The sequence below is a fragment of the Macrobrachium nipponense genome, chromosome 22 (assembly GCF_015104395.2).
Source record: "Macrobrachium nipponense isolate FS-2020 chromosome 22, ASM1510439v2, whole genome shotgun sequence".
Taxonomy (NCBI): domain Eukaryota; kingdom Metazoa; phylum Arthropoda; class Malacostraca; order Decapoda; family Palaemonidae; genus Macrobrachium; species Macrobrachium nipponense.
The window spans coordinates 31869761-31895195 of NC_087213.1; the positions used below are offsets into that span (position 1 = coordinate 31869761).

At 34.4% G+C, this 25435-nt stretch overlaps 1 protein-coding gene across 1 annotated transcript in view; it reads left to right on the forward strand.

Moving 5' to 3' along the window:
- Window positions 1-7254: 7254 nt before the first annotated feature.
- LOC135198583 (cadherin-86C-like) overlaps window positions 7255-25435 on the forward strand; it is a 101223-nt gene continuing 83042 nt past the window's right edge. The window contains 2 exon segments of the mRNA XM_064226300.1: window positions 7255-7301; window positions 20695-21760. Of these exon segments, the coding sequence (XP_064082370.1) occupies window positions 21457-21760 (304 nt within the window). The 5' untranslated portion in view covers window positions 7255-7301; window positions 20695-21456.

Sequence of the window (25435 nt, forward strand, 5' to 3'; positions counted from 1 at the left end):
CTGCCTGTATAATATGTTTATGGAAATATATATATATATATATATATATATATATTATATATATATATATATATATATATATATATATATCTTATCTATCTATCTATCAATCTATATATATATATATATATATATATATATATATATATATATATATATATATATAATATATTATACTGTATACCAGCTAAGTGGGTATTCAGCATTACTTGTGGATGGTGATTTTTAGCGTATTTTTATGTTTTGTAGGTAATATAACACAAGATAGCGTCATCATAACAAATTAACTTTCTGGAACGACGCTTTAAGTGTTCACAGGTCATCTGGGTAACATGGAAATTAGAGGAAGCTAAAAAAATCCGACAATAAATTAACAATTAACTATTTGTTTTCATAAAAAGTTGTTATTTGACATTAGCATGTATTTTGTTTGCCAAAAATCTCTTTTTTCGTTTAATTGATACAAAATTCTTTGCTTAATGATATCCATCTTTTGAGTGCCTATACTATAGATTATTGTACTTTTGTGTGATATATGTTGTTTCATTGATTTTAGGGATATTAAATAGACTCCTTAGCAGAAATATCTCATTTGTTTACATGCATGGCAGATCGTTACACAAGTCTGTTAGATTTTCGAGATTTAATTCATAGAACCGCACGAGCTATTTTATATCTAAAAATGTCATCTTACTCAACTAGATATCTAGAATTTACAAATACAGTGACTAAATTCCAATAAATGATATAAGTTATTCCTCTGAAATATATTCTAATAATTTATAAAACTCACAGATCGCCAATTTACGTTATCACTAGGGCACTCAACTGGCAAGTTACTTGTGGGAGGAAATATAAGCGAATAAGCGTCCTCCACTATGGAGACAGAATAAGTAGGATTTTTTTTTCTCTCGCTTTTAGTAAGCAACTTTAGCAATGACTTACAGTATATACCCGTATATAGCGAAAGCCGTCAAGAACAATGTATTTTTAATGAATATATAGGTAATTGTAACTAAAATATTAAATGAATCACGTTTATCTACGATTTGTCAATATCTTTAGATTATTCCTTTTTTTTTTTTTTTAGAAATATTTATATCATGCTTTGAACATTACACACATTTTCTCTGTTCGCCATCGGAATTAATGCTTATTAGCGCTATCTCTCTCGTAAATTAGAATAATTGCACTTCATTTAAAAAACCCGAGTGAACGGGTTCAGAATATCTAGATTAAAACTTAAGTATATCTTGTAAATGTTTAAGATTTCGAATGTTAAGGACGTATAGTGAAAAAGGAAAAACTATGAATAATTTCATGTAAAGGTGAAAAGCAATCCTGTAGTCAGTAGCACCCCATAAGAATAATGAAGTGATAAATTATTTGACACTTGTTCCCGTAACTTCCCTTTGGTCGTAACATCTATGAAACCAGGTCCATAGTTTACATGACACATTGATTAATTACTCCCTGATGGATATCCGTTTTCTGTTATTCTTCAGAGAAAATGGGCAGCTTCGTGCCTCCCAACAATGGAGATTTGACAAGGGGGACTTGGCTAAAATTGATATCCCGCGGTGCTCTATTGAGAGTTCCAAGGTCCTGCGCGTTTACTTTCAGATGGAGAGAATAATTATGTAACCCGTGGTTCTTCATAACAGAACATATTATGGGCGTACTTTTACTGGATGTTGTAGTAATATTATAGAAAAAGGGCTTTACGTGAGTTTCACGGAATTTTCTTCCTTCTTTTGTCCTAATGTTTGGGGAATTAACTATTTATATCTAAGTAAGTTCGGAATTTTCACAAACTCAAGGATACTATGATTTGCAAAGAATACAGAGCATACTAAAAGTTAACTGTATAATGTAGACTTACAACACATAATGTTGCCGTGTATTATGAAAAAAGTAAAGTAACGCGAGCTCACACAACATCGGCTCTCATTAGCTTCACTCTGTACGGAGTTGGAGTCTACCCGTACGTAACAATGAGTTCATAGATTTCTACAGACCTGAAGACAATTAAAGGGTAAGCTAAGAATAGCATAAAATTAGTGCTATAATTAACCCTGGTAAATCACCTCCGTCAAGAACTATTACCGTAACGTTAAGTAATGCCATGATCTCAGATTGTAACGGTGAGGTTGGTGAAAAAATGAATGGATTAATAGTTTGAAAGAATTTGTGTACTTCTTTTACGTTTAAGGACAGAAGTTGTTTTGTAAACTTATGTATTTTCTAAGGTTAGATGTTTAGTTCATTATTAAAGTAAGCCACGGAATGTTCAGAAAGAAGCAACTACATACATATGTACAAATACAAATTCATTATTATATTGGTACTGTGTGAGCAAATATATGCTTTAATATATGTAAATTTCGTATGATATCACGAACAACTATCAATATTCATTTAATCTAAATAAACTCGTCCTCTGAAATAGTATGGATTTAGAGAGATAGGTAATTGTTTAAAATTCATCCGTCCCGAGTTAAATATTCCACAGTTTTAAATCCATTCGCAAATATGAAATTTATGCCGGATATCTCATCAACTTGCATTCTTGCCAGGCCATCCTTCGGCGAACATCTCTTCTTGCTTCAGAAATACTGGATATTTTCAAGTTATAGTTTTTTTTTCTTTTAAATATATCTCTACTTAATCCGTTTACCAGAACATACTCTATTTCCATCTTTTATCTGCTATATTTGTTTAGTTTAGTTTTCAACGCTGTGTAGAAAGTCCATTCCATTGGATTCCTGTTTATCTTCCACGCAGACTTGACGGATACATTTCTCCCCCAAAAGTAATAGCGGCCCTACATTTTCTTTAAACATTCCAGCTTCTGCTTGGTTGGTCTAATGATTTTCTTAAGTTCCGAAAGTTCTGCAAAGCTCATACTCTTCTCCCCCACCCCCGCATTCCACTACCTTTTTTCTCTTTATTTTGCACTGTGAGTAATCTTTATATTCAGACGTAAATTCTAGCGCCTTTATGCAGAAATCTTAACTTTCCTTTACCGGGACAAAACAACCCGCTGCTATATAATAAATGTTACAAGGATAACCAGATGTACATATGTGTGCAACTTTTTTAATGTAAAGATGAACTCTCTAGTTTCTTTTCACAATATGAAGATAAATAAATTGTATTCATGATTCGTGATAAGGTTAAGGTTTATTTATGATGGAAATCTCGCCTGCTTCGCTAGGAAACTAGTTCGTAGTCACCAAAGTAAAATTCATAAAGTTGCATTTGAATTTTGCCACGCTTTCCAAGCTCTGTGAAAAATATGCACGAGAGCTGGAATGTCATTTATTGTTAGTATCTTGCTATATATAGACTTGCTTTCTTCTCGCGGTTGATGGTCTTGTTAAAAACAAATTTTACTTGCAGGGGTGTCACCTTTTTCATATTCATTTCTCATTCAACTTGATGATCATGTGAGTTTACATGGGTTTACAAATATCTACTTTCTTATTACCAAAAATTTTAGTAAACATTTACTAGATTCTCTGAAATACGGTACGATCAACGTTTATGTCAGAAGATTTTAAGAAGGTATTTAATGGGAAACGTCAGTGTTATCTCCACTGATCATAGCAAGCCTGCCTCTCTCTCTCTCTCTCTCTCTCTCTCTCTCTCTCTCTCTCTCTCTCTCTCTCTCTCTCTCCGTAAAGAAGTAGTTGTAACTGTCGGCACTGCAGCGACTGAAAGTACGTTGACACCTTCGGTTCTCATGAAAAAAGGTGATAAACACAATCGTATTTTTAACATTCCAGATCAATATCAACCTTGAGGGAGTGGTAGTGGTGTATGAAAATACAGCCTGCGTTACATGTGTCTCCTCAGTAATCACAGTCGGTTACAAGTATCCACCGCCTCTCCATCGATTCGTCGTAAACTTCATGCAATCCCGGGTTCATATTTGTTTTCTCGTCGGGGCAATCTTTCGATGTTTTTCTTAAACCTTTAGAATTATATAAACAAAATATACCTTATGTTATCGCATATTTTCAAAGGCTTCCCTGGGAGTCGTATGAAAATAATTCTGTTTGTGGATCTCACAATTATAACTATTTCTTAAAAACATTCATGTGATTGCATACGATTGCCAGAAATTTGAAGAGCAGTTTAAACTTGCTTAGCTGAAACGAAGTAAGAGTTTGAAGATTAATTGCAAAATAAGATACGAACATACTTGGAGAAACCTCAAATTAAACACGATAGACCCTTGTCTTCAATTCCCTCTAGCAGTGCTTATCATTCTTAAAGGTCACCAGATATTATGAGTCTAGTCTGAGGAGGAGTCAGCGCAAAGTAAAATTTCTCATTAAAACTAATAAAAAATATTACCATATTCATAGGCGATGAAGATTGTTTGATCGCTTTTGGAGGTAAACAAATCATGCTCATGTAGTTGATGAAATATGATTAAAGAAATAAGGCTACAGCTGTTTCTGAAATAAACATGTGTAATTTCATGCGATAACAGATTGGATTGTGATCTGACTGAGCTGTTTGTGAACCATTACTTCTCATTTAGTCATGAAAAGTAATGAAGAGGACAATAAAAAGATCCTACCCAATTTCTTCTTAATTGACTTACGTACACACACACACACACACATATATATATATATATATATATATATATATATATATATATATATATATATATATATATATATATATATATAATTTTTTTGAAAGAGAGAAGGCGGAAGATAGACAGACAACAGACCGACAACGAGTCAGATAAATACACATACAGTTCCAAGTACAATGGTATTTTGGGTTATAAGGAATCCACCTTCCTCCCGGCAAAACTATAATTAATCTGAAATCAATCGTGAGGAGTATGGGAAGGCTGTCAGAAGCTACAGTTGAGGATGATAAGTATTCACATGGAATAGATTTTCGAAACACTGATTTCTAACAAATATGAATAAACCCCACGGTAAAATAATCCACATTTCATTATTTCGTTCTTGCAATTCGGAGATCTCCCCACTGAAATATGGCGGGTGACAGCGTTAATCTCTAGAATTATATCCAGGTATTTAGAATAACTTCTGTGCTTTTATCTTCAGTCTCAATACTGTTTTCGTGGGAGACCAGCACACGATATGGAAGGTCAAGGGCGCGGTAAATTGCTTAAAGGAGTTCCTCCTCTTTTCCTCTGCGATGCGTGTCCTGAACCATCTGGTTACGCCGTTTGCATTGCAGCTTGACCTAGTTTTATTTAGGAAGCCTCGACTGATTCCGTTTCGCAGATATGGAAACAGCACTCCTACTTGACCTAGTTTAGCATCCATCGACCCAGCGATATCCCAAGTCAAGGACTTTGTCACGATGGCCTGATGATTAAAGAAATGATGTCAGAAATGGAGACGAGCCAATCGTCAAAGGAGGTAACTGGCTTTGGAGGAGCCGCTGGGGCATCATTGGTGAATGGGGTCCTTCGCGTGAGGAGTCAATCGGTTAATAAAGGACACGAAGAGGGAATCCAAGGTTGCTCAGGCCTCGTTAGATGATTTTGTGGGGTTTCAGGTCTCGGCTGTGATTAGATTGTAATTATCTCGAGTAGCAGTGATATTTGTTCTGGCATCACGTTTATTTCGGTGTTCGTTCCATTTGCCCGTCGGCATTGTCTACGTCGTTTTGTGAGATGTTCATGAATGATAGCGTTAGAGAGAGAGAGAGAGAGAGAGAGAGAGAGAGAGAGGTTAATTTGCTGTGAAATGTGGATATATATATGTGTGTATATATATATATATATATATATATATACACACACACACACACACACACACACACACATATATATATATATATATATATATATATATATATATCAATATACATGTATGTATACATACGTATATATATATATATATATATATATATATATCAATACATGTATGTATACATACGTATATATATATATATATATATATATATATATATATATATATATATATATATATGCATCTTATAAAAAAAGATAAAAGTGTGTGGCGGAAACATTTCGTTTTAACACATAGGCTAAAGAGGGCATTCGTATCATCGATATAATAAAACAATCAGCCATCGCTAAATTTTAAAACCCAACGCATTCTCCTGCGTTCACTCCCCCTAGTTTTCTGTTTACGAGTGATGCAATTCCCACTTCAGATAAGAAACAAATACAAAGGAAACAAAAGGAGGAAACGTGGATATACTTTATATTTCAAAGCTACACCTGAAATAACTAAATGTGAAGAAGCTGAAGGTCGTACGTGCCATTATTTGCAGGAATAAATTGGCATGAGATCGATAAAGTTAACATCTACTTGCCTTTACATGCAAAGCTCGTCTCTATTCGGCAATTTGCCTCGTATACTAGAAGAGAAAACTTGAATTCTCTTGTTTATGTGCTGAAGGCATGTCATTTTCCTTACTTTGTTCTATGAAGAAATTGTTATGTTGCTAGGAGGGCTATCATCGTGGACGAATATATCGCTGACTGAATTAGGGAATCTGGTCATTACTTTCTAACATTACTAAGAGTGAATTAATTCTCCTGATAATAATGTTACTCAAGATTTATCTTTTCGCCATATTTGTTATTAAAAAAATACGAAAATCGTCAAAGAATACTGAAACTTCCGCCCGTCTTTCATTGGAGTCAATTGACACCCACGTGTGCACCACTTCAAACCGATGACGTCAGCAGAGTTGCGTAGCCTTCGCTTATTATATTTTCGAAATTTCCCGCAGTCACCTTCACTATCATGAGTCTCCTTTTCGAATCGATTTCAGTAATTTTGCAAATTTAGGTCTTCGCTACGAGTACCCGAAATTAAGCGTGGCTGCATCATGAACCACTTTGGTGAGATCTGGCAACTCACGTTGGGAATGCCAAGTAATGGCCACCCAATAACATCGCATCCAATGTCAGCTATGTCGTCTTCAATGGTCGAACATAAGCGATGCTCCAGAGGCGCAGATATAATCTTAATTATCTTCTGAGAGTAATTACCGGAATTTTTAGAGAATATTATAGGATGGGTTTAGAATCTCTAAGGAGAAAATGGAGGAGTAAGAGCTGATGTTTCACCTTCGTCAAGAGCTACCCCAGCCCGTGCACGATCAACTCCCCTCCCCCTCCCAACCTCCCCCGACCCGGCACCTCTTACATTGACGACTTGTAGCCAATGGTGCCTGTGCCCGGGAGGTCTCTCGCAGTCTCTCTCCTCAGTTACCCTCAGACCTCCCCCTTATCAAGTACCGTCCGTGTTTTGCGACACGACGTATGTCTATATAAAATCTAATAAGTGTTTTACGTTGGATTACTCTGCATTTTCAGTGATTAGTGATTATCAGTGATATCATATTGTAAATGACCTAATAAAGGAAAAAGAAAAATAAAGGACGTTATGACTTACTTCGGTTACCGCTTTCAGAAATTTGTCGTTATAGATCCACTCATGAAATTTGTAATAGTTTGAGGAGAGCAGTGTCATGAAGCGGCTTTGGAAGCAATTAATGAAAATAAGACTGAAAAACAGCGTAGAGAAAATGTGAGAATGTTCACCTTTTATCGGGAAATCGACGGGTGTTCATCACCAGGAGAGTGTATTTGAAAAAAAAAATACAATGTATTTTAAAATGAAATTAGAAAATAAACCATGACGATATTGATGTTTATGTCAGTGAATATGAAATCTATGCAGCAATACTTTAACAATGTCCGTACACCTGTCGAAAGTGGATTGTTTTGCCAAGAGTTCCGCTGCTATTCAGAAAATAAGTTGCATAAATTTTTATTATCAAATTTCGAAAGCTGATAATAATTGCTATGACTTTTTCACACAACTTATATACTTTTCATATCACAGATAACAAATTTGCATAATAGATTTTTCTCTCTGTCTTATCTTGATGCGAATACATACATTCACGCTAAAATATACAGTACACGTGCGTCTATGTAAATATAACTAGTACATTATATATTTACACACACACACACACATATATATATAACGTTGTCTATAGACATCCATCTTATCAGTCATTGGCAATTACCTGTATATTTCGTCAGGATTGCATTGTGGGTACACTTGGACCTAGTACATTATCTGCTTCATGCTCCAAGAATTATGGGGCGAGATTAATTTTTTTATCTTGCTTTGTAGTTCAGTAGTTACGAGTCTGTTGTCGTTTTGATAAGTTTTACAAATTTTCATTATTTAGGTGTGACAACTATGTCAATTATAATGGATGTTGAACGAGTTTCGGCTAAACAGATCCTTCATAATATTGTTATTTTTGTTGATATTAGAAATTGCTTTCTCTTAGAAGGGTTGGGAATATAAACAATCGTTAGGAAAAATATATTATGAACGGTGTTGAAGGGGATGACGCTTGGATTGATTGGAAACTTAATAATGAATGATGTATTTGAAGTGAGCTTCAGATCAATTCTAGTTATAACTGGCACTGAGAAAAACAGCGTGCATTCTCCATGGGTGTAAAAGGAATCGATGGTTAACGGTAGTTTCTGATCTTGACCGGAAATTCTGGGCAAAACGAATGTGTAGATTTGATCTAGCTCGTTGGAATAAACTTCAGCACAAATTAACAAAGATTCTGTACACAATTAAGAGAATAAATATTTATATGTTGTAAATCCTACATCTTACAGGAATGAATGATTTAACTCGGGAGATACACCAAACAAATCTTTTTATATATTTCTTATCTGTTATTACGTTTTGTAACTAATATTTTGAGGGACCAACTTTGGCCAATAGATAACGCCTTTTCTTTCTCAAGAAAGTCTCTTATAATTTTCTAGTTCGTGGGGACGATATATATATATATATATATATATATCTATATATATATGTATACACAAATATATATATATATATTCATATATAAATAATTATATATGTATGTATTTATATCTTGAAAATAACTCGTTTTTAGCAAGCATTTTGCAATTTGGGGAGGAATATATGGGATAAATGTATCTTTGCAATAATGTTACGAATTTTGCCTACTCATTTTGTTAAAGTACTTTCGAACTCTAGGAAGTGTTTTCTTTTATTTTCCCTTGAGAGAAATGTCAGAAATTAAACTAATTCAATATTAAGATAACGGAACTAAAATTTTATATACATTTAAGTGAATGCCGAAAACAGAACCGATTGATTGTATTTATTGTAGATCATTTAGTAGGCGCCGTTGTCTTATAGGGGAACTTCTGGGTAATAGCCATTAAATTTCGCCAAACAGAACTTTTAATAAGGTAAAAAATGAACCATTGCTCGAATCTGTATGTAATCACATTTTTTTTACAATTTATTTTTAAATTGTCGCCGAGGTACTTCAATGGAGTGCTCCATTTATCCAGGATTCGACTATGTTGCCATCTGGCGGATTAGTACCGATGACGTAGCGTAGCGGTCGCCTCAATAACTAGCGCAGCGAAGCACGCGTATTGTAGTGTATACGTCCTCGGTATTGTCCTCGTGTTTTAGATGAATTGTCATTCAAATTGCGTCAATTATGCCAACTTGTATGGCGTTTAGTTGTGCCAATACTTCTGGCAAGTGTCCAAAAGGCATCTCATTCCACAGGATTCCGTCAAATAAAGAGAAATCAAGTCGCTGGCTGATGGCCCTTCGAAGAGGCAAACCACTATCTGTTCGGACTATTTCTTGCCAACAGATTTGAAAGGTGACATTAGGAGCAGGTTATTAGATATGGCTATGAAATTTGTAAAATATGTTTTGGTAACTTCATTTCCCTCTGAAGAGACCATAGTACCGCTATCTACACTATGGTGCCTCCACTCGTATGCATGTGAATTGAAATTTATTCTTGTCAAATGCCATGAGCGTGGTGTGATGGGGTGAACGGCAGTTTTCTAAACGTGTGAGTGTGTGCGTCCATGAACTGATGAGGGCCTTCACTTAGTCCTTTTTAACTAGTTTAATTAATTGGGTTTTAGGATTTAGGCTGTATATGCCTAACTAGGCCTACTTCAGGCCACTTCTTTATTTACCATTTCAATCATATATTTTCAGCTGACAAATACAAACCAAAAAGGAAATTATCTGAAGATGCTGTGCCCTTGGAATGGTTCCGCCTGTCTGAGCATACCGCGACATGACGTCATGCATAACAGATGAGCCACACATAAACGGAGGCGGCCATGGTGCAATAGAAAATTGGTTGTAAAAAATAAGAAGACGCCCCTTTCAAATTAATTTTTTTCACCAGGATTACTTAAATAGAATAATACTTCATACAGAACAGCTAAAATGCAACCAGAATTTCCCCTTTAAAATAGGTTTTGTCTTGCTAACCGGAGGAACGCTTGAGAGTGAAATATTAGCGAATAATTTCGAATTAAAGAAGGAATTTCATGATCCTGGTTACTTTCAACTCTCTCTCTCTCTCTCTCTCTCTCTCTCTCTCTCTCCTCTCTCTTTCTCTCTCTTCCTCGCATATATATATATATATATACATATATATATATATATATATATATATATATATATAAAAGAAAGTATAATTCAATATCGAATGCGCTGTATCTTGGGAATAACTGAACTTAAGGGGAGTTATTTATTGTATATAGTGGGTTAATCTGCTCCAGCAATTATAATGAACTCTATATTAAATGATGATGTTGCCGGTTCAACAGCGTTTAGAATCCTCCTGTTTTACACATACTCTCGCATTTCCTCGGATATTAAATTCCTTTTTTCGATATAGCTCGTTCATACCACCTGTCCAGCCCCTTTTAGATCTCGCTGTCATTTCTTCTGATACTTCTGAATCATTCACTCTTTTAATATCAACTATCACATACGTTCTTTCCATTTGGCCGACCCATATCAAAACCCTTTTCAAAATACTCTTTCCACCTTTTCAGCTACTCTGTTTATTTTGCCACTTTTACCTATCTCCATAATTCTCACTCTAACAGCTATTTCATTTGCATTCAACATCCACACTTCAATTTTCAAGTGGAATTCATGTGTCATCTCAGTCTTTTGCACATATCTGCTTCTTTTCTTGCTCCATCTATTCTGTAACTCACTTCTCTGTAATAATACCATTATCCGTTCTATTTTCTGGAAAATACATATATGAATAACACTCACTGGTCTGTCTTCCTAATACCATACTTTTGCTCAGATTTACTCTCACTTACAAACCCTTTTACCACTTGCTGCAGTTTTTCTTCATTATCCCCAAACACTGCTGTATCATCGGCACTCACCAACCATTCCCTATTACATTCACATATATTTTTTTTTTCAAATCTTAGAACGGGAGGATCATGAATAATATTTATGTATATAGGAATAAGAGATAAAGCGTTGTTACAGTGGAACAGGACGTCCAGGGAAAGACAAGAGATTGGTGAGTGTCAGCACAAATCAGAGTCAAAGGGAGCCAAATATGAGAGAAACTATGAAAAGTCATGTTAAAGAAATTTAACAAGAATTTCTTATTGAATACTTTCAGATAATTCATGAAAATTTAAAACTACCATTATTTGGGTCAAAAGTCTGAAAAAAGATGAATTAGGTCACTGAAATTATCTAACAATCGTGTCATGTTGATCATTTACTTTAGAAAAGATCAGAGAGTAGGCAGAGTCTATGCATAGACAGATGTTTGGCCAATGTTTGCAGATCATAAACTACCGATGGAAGATAGCGGAAATTGCGGTGCCGTTAATTGAGCTTTAAAATGTCTGTAAAACAAGAAAATTGACCTTGATTACTAGCGAGAGTAGCCCTTATGAGAATAAATAAACATCGATTTGGTGAAACAACTGTTGGTAGTTTGGATAATGAGAGACTGGAACAGGATGACTCACTCAATTATCTTGGAATATATGTTACAAAGAACGGTAGGAAGACCAAGGAAGTGAGTCATTGAACAAATAGGGAAAGAAAGGTTGCAGGATCATTTTAGAAATTATGGAGACAAAATGGTTCTCCAAGAAGAAAAATATTTAGACATTTGAGAATTTGGCAGAGTTTACAGTTAAAACAACCGTACTAATTGGCAGTGCAGACTTTTGAGTAGATTTGTCCCTGTATAAATTCTTGAATACTGGATACATAACAGTAAATTAAAGATATAAGGATATTTCACCTGATATATTTAAGGTCGATCAAAAAAGATAGCCAAACGAGGAATTGAAATGAGACAAACCAAGACTTCCCCCACACGGAGAAAATTGAGAGATACGGAGAGGTACACAGGAAGAGTGAATCTCACACGTTTTCCGATATAAAGAAAGAGATTGTGACCAAGAACCGCACTAATATGTGTGAACTTGAAACTTTCGAGAGAGAAAATCTCTTATACCTAAGAAGTACGTGATTGCATGCAAGAAGGACAGTGCATGCACGGTGAGTGACAAGGAGAGAAGATAACAGTGCTGATGAACTGCCTTTGTAATTATGTGAAGAGGTATTGATGTAGTGAAACTTCATACATCTGCTCCATCAAGGACACACACAGGCATACATGCACACACATGTATATATATATATATATATATATATATATATATATTATATATATATATATATGCTTAACTATGAACAACTACATACGTAGTAACGTAATATATCTAAAGGCGCAACGTCAGTAACCAATAATATTTATGTCTAAATTAGAAAACGTTAAGGAAGTTGAATGTAAATTGTAAGCTGTCTCCCACAAATCTCACGTCTCTTTAGAAAATAGTAGTTGAAGTATGAACAGGGAACAAAATACCATTTACAGGAAAAGAAGATTTACTAGTCTATTACGAGCAAAAATGAACGAAAAGTTACATTCAAAGGCACATAAGGAGACAGCCCTGTTAACTATTAGAGACTCCTTATGTAATGAGCGAAAACACTTATTGGTGTCATATCCTGATGCACCTATAGTACGTATTTCTATGCGAAATAAAAAAGATTATGCAAATGTTATATCTGTCCTTGAGGTCCCAAGTGTCAACCACTTTTCACCCTTGATTTTTGAGCTCAAATAATCTACATTTTCGCAAAAAATCTTAAATCATATAATAAACTGCCTTAGTATGTAACTTTTCGTTCTTTTCCGCTCGTAGTAGACTAGTAAATCTTCTTTTGCTTTAAATAGTATTTTGGTCCCTATTCATACTTCAACTCCTATTTTCTAAAGAGACGTTGGCAATCCTCCAAGGACAATACGGTCCAGTGAATCTTTTTCCTTCCTTTGCAAAGCTTTGGAATGTTCCTCCTGCCCCAACTTTCGATGTTTTCTACTGCGAATGATTATAGATTTATGAGACGTGGAACTTGTGGAAGACCGCTTACCATTTATATTCAACTTCCATAACATAATCTAATTTAGACATAAATGATGCGTTACTGACGATGTACCTTTAGTAATATTACGTTACTACGTATGCAGTTGTTCATCGACAAGCATATCCATAAATGGATTTATTGATGGGTAGATAGACTGACAGATCGATAAGTTGCTAGATAAATGTATATCTTCATATTAGATGAGATTAACTTCTTATCTAAGAATGTGTTATATGCAGTATAGTGGAACGTGAAAATAATTTTTTATCAATTCGACTGATTATCCTTATATGAAATGTATTGATGACAAAGACACTTATTGGTTAATCCGCCATCAAACAAAATCTTTCCATATTGGCTGTTCACATTTAGTTGCTCAACCATGAACATTTTGGTTTAAAGGATGAAAGATTTGATTAATGTGATGGATATTCAGTTTCTTGCATGAAAACTTCGGTCTGTGGAATGAGACATTTATTCAGTGGTTTTCTCCTGACAATCTGCATACCAAAAGTAAGTCTTTAGTTTGTGGCATATTTAGAAGAATAAAGAGAAGAAAGCTCTTTCTGTTAAGGATGATTGTGAAGACAAGGTCATTGTTGCAAGGAGAGTAGCGAGGGAAAAGCCTTTGTTACAGGGATAATTAAGAAGGCAAAGTACTTGGTTAAGGATAAATAGTGAGGGAAAGGCCTTCGTTCCAAGAGTAATATGTCAAGAATAGTGATGGAAAAGACTTTCTATCAAGGATAACTGTGAAGAGGAACTACTTTTTCAAGCAGAATAATGAGGGGGAGGGGGTGGGGGAGAGACTTTGCACCTAGGAAAATCTTGAAGGCAAATCCTTCGGTTCAAGGAGGATAGTGAGGAGAAACGTCTTTGTTCCATGGGCAATCCAGAGGGTAAAGTCCCTTTTTTCAAGGAGAATAGTGAAAGAAAAGCCTTTGTTCTAAGGGAAATTGTCACGGCAATGTCCCTCTCTCAAGGAGAATAGTGAGGCAAAAGCCTTTGTATCAAGGTTAATTATGAAGACTAAGTCCTTAATTGTTTCGAGGGGAATCCTGAGGAAAATTCATAGATCCAAGGGCAGTTGTAAAGGAATAGCATTTGTTATGAGAAGAATAATGAGGGAAAAGCCTTCTTTGCAAGGGTAATTGCGATGGAAAAGCCACAATGAGAATAAATTGTTGTATCTACGATAATTATGAAAGCAAAACCATTGTTTCTATGAGAGAGTAAGGAAACGTCCTTGTTCCAAGGGTAATGTAAAGACAAATTCCTTGTGTCACGGAGAATGCGAGGGAAAATCAATTGCTGTTTGTGTAAAGAGAATTTTGAAAAGTCGTTGAACCTAAGATCATAATGAACGCAAAACCCTTGATTCAAGGAAACTAGTGAGCGGGAAAAATCTTTACAAAGGTAACTGAGAGAGCAAAGTACTTTTTTTTCAAGGTGATTATTAGGGATTTTTTTTTTATCAAGGATAATTGTAAAGGCAAATCCCTTGTTTCAAGAACAGTCAGGGAAAAAAAATCTTTTTCCACGGGTAATTGTGAAGACAAAGACCTTTTGTTTTGGCTTTTCAGTGAATAGAGTAATAAAAACAGCGAAGGAACAGGTTTTAATTTCGCCACGGCTAGGAAAATTTAGAAAAGAAAGTCTCTCTTGTTAATGAATGAGTGTTATGGCAATTCTTTCTTTTACGCATTGTCTGTGCTTAAAAGAGAGATTGAAATATTAACGAAACAACGTTTGACAGATGATGTAATCTTCTGTTTAAGAGAAGAATTTTACAGCCTGAAGTTGTTATCTAATGAAAGACACTGATAAAGTGCCCACCCATTAGAAAGAATATGACGGTAGAAAAAAAAAGCTGGCTTTGTAGTAGCCGAGGTCATTGACACATAGTTCATATTAGTATATGGGCTCTTTACCGTCTATTGAATTTACCACACATCAAATACTCTGGATATCAGATACACGTAAAAGCCTCCCTCTCAGTCATGTTGGAAGTATGTGCACCATAGCAACGATAACAACTAAACATTTTAAGAGAAGGGAATAGCTTGATTGTATCCGCATGCAAAAAAGCAAATAAAACACGCATACAAATACACACACGCACACACACATACTATATATAATTGAAATCAAGGGCAAATCTGACATCAGGTATATTTATGTAAAGAAATTTATTATCTAAATTTGCCTCTTAAATAACATATGCTTAATCAAATCTAAGCATACACGTTTATATGTATATATATATATATATATATATATATATATATATATATCATATCATATGCAGTAAATATGTAAATAAGTTTGTATGTATAATATGTATCTGTGAGTGCGAGTGAATGTAATTTATTTTATGCGTTAAGTCTATTTGTTTAGATGCTTAAGCTGAGTAGTACGAGTTTTTCAATGATTGTAACTCGTTATTTTTCGCCCATTTTGTTTATTTCATAACGTGTGTAAAGAAATGCACAAGATTTCATTAATAAACTATGAACTTGCATTTAAAATCAAATGTAGTTTTGTGAACTTAAATATATATTTTTCTCAAACAACTATTCTAAATCTCGTATAGTTGTGTCATATCATGTCCACCAAGAATATTTGTGTTCTTTATTACTTCTCTTAACATCTGCATTGTCAAATTATAATTATTAAATATGCTCAGCTGTATGTAGATTTCTCTAGTTTATTTTCTTTCCTTTTGTTTTTCCTTCATTTTCCATAACGGCATTGTATTTAGTAGCAGCTTCTAATAGTTTGTACCCTATTGATTTTTCAACAAAATATCAAAGCACATTATGTATAGCGATAATAATTGCACACAAAGAATAATCACGTTAGTGCCAATACTGGAGACAAAGAAGAGTCCTTATGCCTCGCTCAATAATAATAATAATAATAATAATAATGATAATAATAATAATAATAATAATAATAATTTTTGCGACAACAGTCTTTTAAACTGTTCATTTACAATTATTGTTCAGCGTTCCTTTATCTGTTAAAACCCCGACTGCCCTACATACTGTTCTCCACACACCCACCCAACCCTTTGCATATTGGGGTTGATGAGCGCCTGAGGTGGGTTAGCTAGGCAACCCGTAAACACTGAGGCTCTGCTTCTGCGAACCATCGGCAGGGTTCTTCTAAGGGAGTACTGGCAATAGAATCAATGTTACACTTGTGACGTATAGAGGATTCACGACCTAAAAGCTTGTATACATTCTCCATGCGTAGGTGTATGAAGGCGCGCGCACGCAAATGCGTATCTTATGTAGTAATTTGTTCTGATAAGACATGTGGCCCGAATACGTTTACATCTGAGCTTACATCTGGCTTTTTGCGTGTATGCTTAGATTTGATTAAGCATATGTTATTTAAGAGGCAAATTTAGATAATAAATTTCTTTACGTAAATATTCCTGATGTCACATTTCCCTTGATTTTAATTAGTTACTTACGAATTAACCGTACCCTGTAAACAGTTGCATATTTTTTGTTATATATATATTAAATACATATGCATATGTATGTATGTATGTGTGTATGTATGTATGTATGTATATATGTATGTATGTAGGTGTAGGTGTTTACGTGTAAGCTTATTTTCGTTCATTAGCGAGCATCTTTTTAATTACGATTTTATGGTTCTCTGACATGATCTAAATTATTCCAGTAAATGCTTTTAAATTTTTCCCTTGAGGTGGTATTTGAGTAACGGGAATTTGCACTTTCGTAGCAGAGATGAGCAGCAACCCGCTTATTCATGATTAAAAAATTTGCTGGTCACTATTTGTTTTTAAGCAGCAACTATGCTGTTTGTCTCACAAAAATATGTTTCATAGCCATCCCATCCTTTCCATGCGCGCACACATTCAGGTTTGAAAGAATTTAAGCAATATTTTGTTCCTAGCTTCTCACTAACCTCGAGAGAACATGCGATTGCTATAGATTTGTCATGACCGTTGATTAGAGCAGTCACCGGTTGGAATTAGTCACAGTTTTTAATATTAATTTGATGCCTTTGTTTTTGGCCCCTACTGTCAATGAAAGTTGTTATCGGAAGGGAAAAAAGGGGTTTGGAATGCGGCATTTTTATGAGTGGATTACACCATTCAGTAGTAGCTGGCTCTGAAATTATTTCATGGAGGGAAATTTATTCTTTACAATCTTCATTCTAAGAGAGGCAGCCAAGAAAAAAAATCATAGATCAAGTATTTAAATTTGTTATTGTAGATTGCTAGCGTTCCATTAACCACGGAGGAGCAGCTAATCAGAAAGGGCTTGAACGTTTTCACGACTAACAAGGAGCAACTTACTTGTCCTTTGCAATTCTGAGAACAGGTCCTGTTTCCCAAGACCTTATCTGAATGATAAGGAAAGGATTTGACTTGAATCACTTAATTATTCATGAACAGCGACAGCCAGCAACGACCCCAAAAAACTGCCCGATTTGTTGTTACATGGTTAATACTATATCTTGGAAAATGACAAAACGAAAATGTTGAGAATGACACTGTTTGTGGTTGATTGAAAATGAATGAAGAAAAGACTATAAGATGATCATTGGGATAAAGGAAATTGTACAGCAGAAACATTTATCCGAGTGGATTTTACACTGACCTACTATACAGTCGGTTTCCTAAAAACTCTGTCGTGGACTACTTGAATTGCAATTTTGTTTCCACTAAGATTTTGCTAAATTGTTCTTTTAGCAATTTTACCGAGTTACCAATAACATCGTATAAATCCTTGAGAGGGATGATGTTATTTCTAGGTTGGGAGGCAAAAGTAGATGACTATAAATTTATTCTTAATTTTTTCAAGAGGGTTAATTTTATGGTATGAAGAAAAATATAGAATTTTTTCTTGGTCATTCAATCCTATAGTTTTAGAGTTAAAAGGCCATTTATTTTGCAGTCTGACGTTTCTCTGAGGTTTTTTGCTTTTCAAACGGTCTACACTTTTGGCTTATTTCATCTACTTGAGGCTGAAATTAGACAAAATTTCGCTACAGTGAATTTTTAGAAGCTCAGGAAATTATAATTTTATGTAATTAACTGCTTATTAAAACTATCCAAAATACCTATATTGTCCGTTAACGTCTTCTTTGGTTTTGACTCTTGCGATTTATATTTAGATGTTGGCGAAATTTATACAGCTGAAAATGTTTGGGTGTGACTTACTGAGTTTTCTGGAAATTTTCATAGTGCGCCTCGTTGCAAGCTTCGCATCACTTAATATTTCATCCACATCATCACTATAACATTAACATTAGTGCTGTCATTTTTATAATTATATACCTGGATCGAAACGGCGTATGAAATGTAGAAAGCTGTATTTAAACTGCTGGTTATTGCTTATTCTTTTATGAAAGTTTTATGTTTTTATGTATTTTAACCTTTCCTTTACGGTACCTTGATCTCTATATAATATTTTAGATATATTCTTAGGTAAAGGAGAGGCAATAATAAAGTTAAACAAAATACGCTAAAAATGAAATGCTATAACACTGAAAAATAATGCCCAAATATATCTTTATTTTAATCAATGGAAGACCTCTGACTTTCAGTGATCATCCTCACATCTTCACACTATATTTCGTTGTTATCGGATAAAGGCTAATGAAGAATTTTATAGCATCATAATTTTGATTTATTTCCCAGAGGACCCATAATGTTAATAGATTTGTGTCTTTTCGCTTGAAGACTTTAAAATAGAAAGAAAATATTTTCAGGAAGGGATTAGAATTTCTTGTAAGCATTAGTCGATTTCATACCTGCAATATAATAATCTCATTCTTCCCTGAAACTGAAAAGTTTTCTTACTTCCTCCTCGATGTAGCCGTTCTAAAAATTTTGTTCATTTTGTTTACAATTTATGATCGCTTGAAACCGAACAAAAATCTGTCATTATTACTTTCATAATTTATGCAGGGTTGGATATTGAGTGATATTTACAAGGGTCATCGTCAGGTCACATTGACATATTCGCTTACACTCGAAAAGGTCGGACAAGGCATTTTCAGTGTCAGGTGCTGTCTTATGTCTTATACACGTCCTTTTGTTGGCAACGTGTTACATTAGATTGTTGTCTTACTTACGATGCTGTTCTAGTTATGATTGTTATTATCGTTACGAATATTATTACTTCAAGCAAAACTTCCCAGAGTCACTTCCTTAAAGAAAAAGGAATATATATATATATATATATATATATATATATATATATATATTCATATATATATATATATATATATATATATATATATATATATATGTAATATATATGTATAAAAATATACATATTTGAATATACTATATATATATGTATGTACATATATACTATATATATATATATATATATATATATATATATATATATATATATATATATATATATATATATAAACATAATTCGCTCTACTTCGTTAATATCACCGAAAGAAAATTATAACTGATGAACGATTCGGCCCCTGGGAAATTCAAAGGTCCTACAGTACGGATCGAATCTCCCAGGTACCGATCGCTATTCAGTTATAACTCCCCTTTGGTGGTATTCTTTAAAGAGAGAAAATTAGATATTAAAATATATTTGTAGACTGATGTCTGTCTATACAAAAAAAAAAAAATCACTGTGTATGTGATAAAAATTCACACGCACACACATGGGGACGTGTTTCACAGATATAAATTTCTGACTCAACATGGGACCGAACCCTGGTCTTTCGAGTGACTGACCAGGGCATTAGCAATTTGGGCACAAAGTTCATAAAAGAAATTGAAACCTAGGTACTTACGCACCTAAAGTGAGGAGTAAGTCGAATGAAATGTTAACAATTCGAGCCCTGATGGGTAGGGGAGTTGGGTAAAATTCGCTGGTATTTTAGGCCTTAGCCGCCTGCCCGGGAAAAACCTGGGGTACCTAGGTTCCAAGTCCTTTTATGACCTTTGTGCCCGAATTGCTAATGCCCTGGTCAGTCACTCGAAAGACCGGGGTTCGGTCCCGTGGGGAGTCAGAAATTTATATGTATAATATATATACTATATGTATTTTTGATACAAAATATCATCGAGATTTTATTAAGACCCGGTATAAGAAATCTAACTTTCGCCCGTCAGGGTTCATTTTACATTAAATTTCCTTGTCTGAAAGAACTGGAAAATCTCCTTTTACTTTTCTATTCATAAGATGACATATACAGTTTTTTTTCTGCTTAACAATCCGGTATTGTTCAGATCTAATGCATATGCGTTGTGATTAAATAATACTAAAATTGATTATTTTTTTCGAAATTACAGGAATCGAAAATAATTATGAAACTGCGTAATGAATAAATTTCCAGCGCTCATATCAAAATCGAGAGGCTCTTTTGTAAAAGAATGAAGTTTTCCACCACAGAATTCAACGAAGGTCAAAGTAACTCGAGCGCCAAAAAAAGCTGTCGGTCATGAGAATCAAGAGCCAATGAACTTAATCTGGAAAGTATTTTATAATCGATTAAAATTACGCCGACAGAAAAGTATCTTAGATTTTTTATGTGACTAGAAAGTATTACTACAAGATAAGAATATATTTTCCTACTGTGATATACTGCCTTACTTATAAGCTAGATTGTATAGACTCGTTTATTGCCAAGTATCGAAATCATTACTGAATTCGTAGTGGAGTGTTTTATTTTTTCCTACTTAGTATACCAAGTGTAGTCAAAGTGAAGTTCAGCAAGTAGAATTTTAGTGAAGCCAATTAACATTACTAGGTATTGTGCCGTGTTTCTCGACGATTACCTCATTTCAAGTCAATAAGGGAAGTATTCCAAGAGTAGAGGCTTCGTTAACTCTGTAAATCAAACAGACACATCAGTCAGAAGAGAGGTACAAGGAAAGGTGAGAGACAATCTCAATAGAAGAGAAATCGGAGAATCAAAGCAGGAGCGGAACCAGAGACTGGCCAGGCCAGACGCCAGAGCCGGCATCGCGTAAATCCCTTCTTTAATTCCTTTTAGGTGGCGGAAGTCTCTGTGAGGAGTCCGCCCTCACACTTTCGAAGGAGTCGACCACTTGATGGCACGATGGGCGTTGCGCCACCCACCCCTGCCCATTCGGTTGCTTCTCCTCCTGTTACTGCGGCTTCAGGTCCCCTGGATATGGCGGGGGCGGGTGGCTTGCTTTTGGCCACTGCTGGCGTCCGCTTTGGTGTTCCTGGCGTCATGGCTGCCCACAGCTTCGGCCGTCGTGCCCAAGTACTACGAGGCAGAGAGTATGACGTTGCTGAAGCTGCCCGTGGAAACTGAGCCTGGAGAACTCGTGTACAGAGTTCGAGCGTTGGATGCTGATAGGGATTATCCGCTGCTTTTTGGAGTTAGTGGTAAGTAGAACCTTTTGCTCAATGCTCCTTGAATATTCATTTGGTAAGAATGACTCTAGTCTTTCTTTAATTCGATATTATTATTATTTTCTTCACTAATATTTTTTTATGAAAGACTATTATCTGCATTTCTTTATTGTTATAGTTCTTCACTTGTTAGTACCTAAATACAGATTTAATTCTTATTGTTGAATGAAGATTAATTTCACTTATCTCACTGTTTCGTCTTTTAGTATAGATCATTAATATTCGATGTTTAGATTCATTCTCGATTTCTGATTACCATTTACATGTATGGTTTTCCCCACTACCTAATGCCTAATAATATAATAATATAATCAAACAATAATATAGATATACCCAGGCACCCAGACGGGAATACACACACATATAGGCTACCTACACATACTCACACACATATATATTTATATATTTACATGCTAACAAATATTTTACATGAACATATTTATATATATATATATATATATATATATATATATATGTATATATATACATATATATATATATATATATATATATATATATATATATATATATATATATATATATATATATGTAATAACTTTGAAATATGCAAACTGCATTGAAAGCTGACTGTAATTCACATAATAACGTGATTCCTACATAATAAAAACTAGAAATATGACGGGTATGACAATAATAAATGGAAGCAATTCTAAACTGTTGCATTATTACTCGGTGTATGAATATAGAAAAAATGAAGAGTAATGATGCTTCAGAAGAAAAAAAATTCTGTATAATGATCATGACGAGTAGACGATAAAATTCTTTACTGGATAGGAGTTTTTCTTATTAAACTTCCCACTCAATGTAATGCTGTTTACAATAGAAATACATTTATAACGCGCATGATGAAAAACTAATGGCGTTCTTTATCAGATTTTTAATAGACATCTTGATTTGGATATATTTTGCCTATAGAAAATTTATAAATATATAATCTTTTTCATTAAACTTCAAGTAGAGATATTCGTAACATTATACAGAGCTGAGAATTTTTTCTGGATTTGTATTAAATTAATTTAGTGACACGGAAAAAGAAGAAGAACAAGAAGAAGAAGAATAAGAAGAAGAGAAGAGAAGAGAGAGAGAGAGAGAGAGAGAGAGAGAGAGAGAGAGAGAGAGAGAGAGAAAAGAAAAGTCAATCATATCGTTACTGATACTGATCTTGTTAATGCAGTTTTTGTCAGAGCTTTGCAGTTCTAAATTATATGAGTTTCTGGCCACATCCCATTAGCTCTCATAGTGACCAAGAACCTATTTCCTTTTCCCAAAATTATAAATTGCATTCGGGCTGAAACCTTTCCGCCCAACGATTATCCATTCGGCTTCATTTATCACGATGCCAATAAATGTCAGCCAATTAATCCTCACCAGAAATATCGCCCGTTAACATCAATATAATCCTAACTGGCAGCTCGTTACAGACGCCATTTTCTCTGACGTATTTGGATTGGTTGAGACCAGTTTAATGCCTCTTCAAATGCTATCGTTTATTTATCATTTTTTATTTGATATTCATTTTTAATCACTTTTGTCTGTTTTCACTTTCATCTCATAGTGATATTGCTTTTCAGACGTTAGTTCATATTGAATAATAAGAATAAGAATAATAATCAGAAGAGACTACCATTTTGCAGATCTAATCGTGTCTTAATTTTCGACGCATTTTCCCTTGCATCTGATTTTGCCCTTGTTATGCATCATTACGACGGTTGTAGCCAAATCAGTTCCTCATGACCTTACCCTTTTCTGCTTTCCGTAATGATATGCAGTATTTTCATTCATAAGTACAGGCTACGTCGTGATTTAATTGTAAAGGCGTCCTTCACCTTTCATGTTATTTGAGTGTTCAGAATAAATGCAATATTGGCCAGGGACTCCAGAAATTAAGCTACACTATCATTAAGCAAAAACACAAAAGGATATCACGATACAGGAATAGCTTTGGATTAACGAACAAAAAGTAATAAAGCTGACGAAAGCTCTCTTCTATAATTATTATTTAATTAAAACCGTTAATTTTGAATTGTAAGAAGACATGGTGCTATACAACATTTCAAATCACAATAATCTTTTCATAGCTGTAAGGGAAAGTCATTAATTATCCCTGTCATTTATATCTATTCTGGAAATAGTTTTTTCTTCTATTTTATGTTTCTTCTCCCGATTATAACTATAATTTCCGTACTCACGAGGGAATGGCAGTTGAAAACATTACAAAGTCATTATTATTTATTCTCGAAAAATGATTTTTTTTCTTATTTTCCTGCTTCTTTTTCTGATTTTTTTTTTACTTTGGCGCACCTTTGCATGCTTGAAGTAGATTAGCTCTTCGGGGAGAGGGGCGAAGCGCAAGCTGAATATAGACATTTGTAATGATGTGATTTCTGGTTCTGGAGAGGTTCACTGTCTTATTATATCGCAAGTTCGATAAGTTGAAGGAAACGTGTGATTTCCTGCAGATTCGCTGCTCGGTTGACACGTGTCTTTGCAGCCAATGGAAATGAGAGGCGAGTTGAATTTTTTCTGGATGTTCAGTAACTTAAATATAGTAATATTGCTCAATATATATTTCCTATTTTTATTAGGAAAAATGTTAGGATAACTCTTCTATGGCCTTATGCATAAATATTTTGCATATGAATTTTTAATGATGATTCTGGGCTAATTATCCTGTTGTTTCTGTTAACTCATTAACTCCTCTTAGAGAGGGATAAACACCTAAGCGGTGTCGTTAGTGGTCATTATTAATAAACCTTTGCTGCAAATTGGTCTTCGTGAAATCATGACAAATAGAATACCCAATTCAGTTATCAATGTGCAAGAAAAGACAATACTTCGCTGATACAAGAAATTATGGCCACTTCGAAAAGGTGATGATATTAGAAAATGCAATTTGTTATAACACAGATTATGCAAACATTTAGGTAATTTATGAGAAGCATTACAGCCATCTATCTTTGGCAACAAACGAATCATCCTTAGATAAAATACATTTAAACGACATGGCACATGACTGGGGAACGTTCGCTTTTCGTCAAGAAAAGGATTTTTATTTATTGGACCCGTTTCAAGAGCTTATCTGAATATAGAAAACAGCTTAGTGGTATTACCTTGGAGGTCATCTTTGACAATGGCATGTTTTGAGGCCTTTGGGAAAAATCGAGTCCCAAGGACACTCAATATGATTCATTATATGACTCGAAGCTCTCTGACTGCAGTGCTGTTGACAAAAAAAAAAAAAAAAAAACCTAGTCTTAATATGTGAAACAGGCTTGCAGATACCAAGCACAGGGTATCATGCTAGAGTGTCATGTTGTTATATCAAATTTGGATCATTAAGTCTTACGAGTATACTGCAGTTCTGTCATTTACCGCGCCCTTGGGTTTAATGAATATGTTATTTTTGTCATTTTCTCTAGAGTTATCCTTCACAGTTACGATTACTTGCTGATTTTAAGAATGGTTAAAGATTCTTGACACATTTGAGGTGTCCAGCGCTAAAACCCACACTCACCACATTTTACAAAAATGGAGAAAAAGGCCTTTAAAAGTGTAAATTTAAAAAGGCCATAACTGTTTTATTTTTCAAGATATTTTCTTCAGGTTTGAATTTTTGTAATGTTTAGG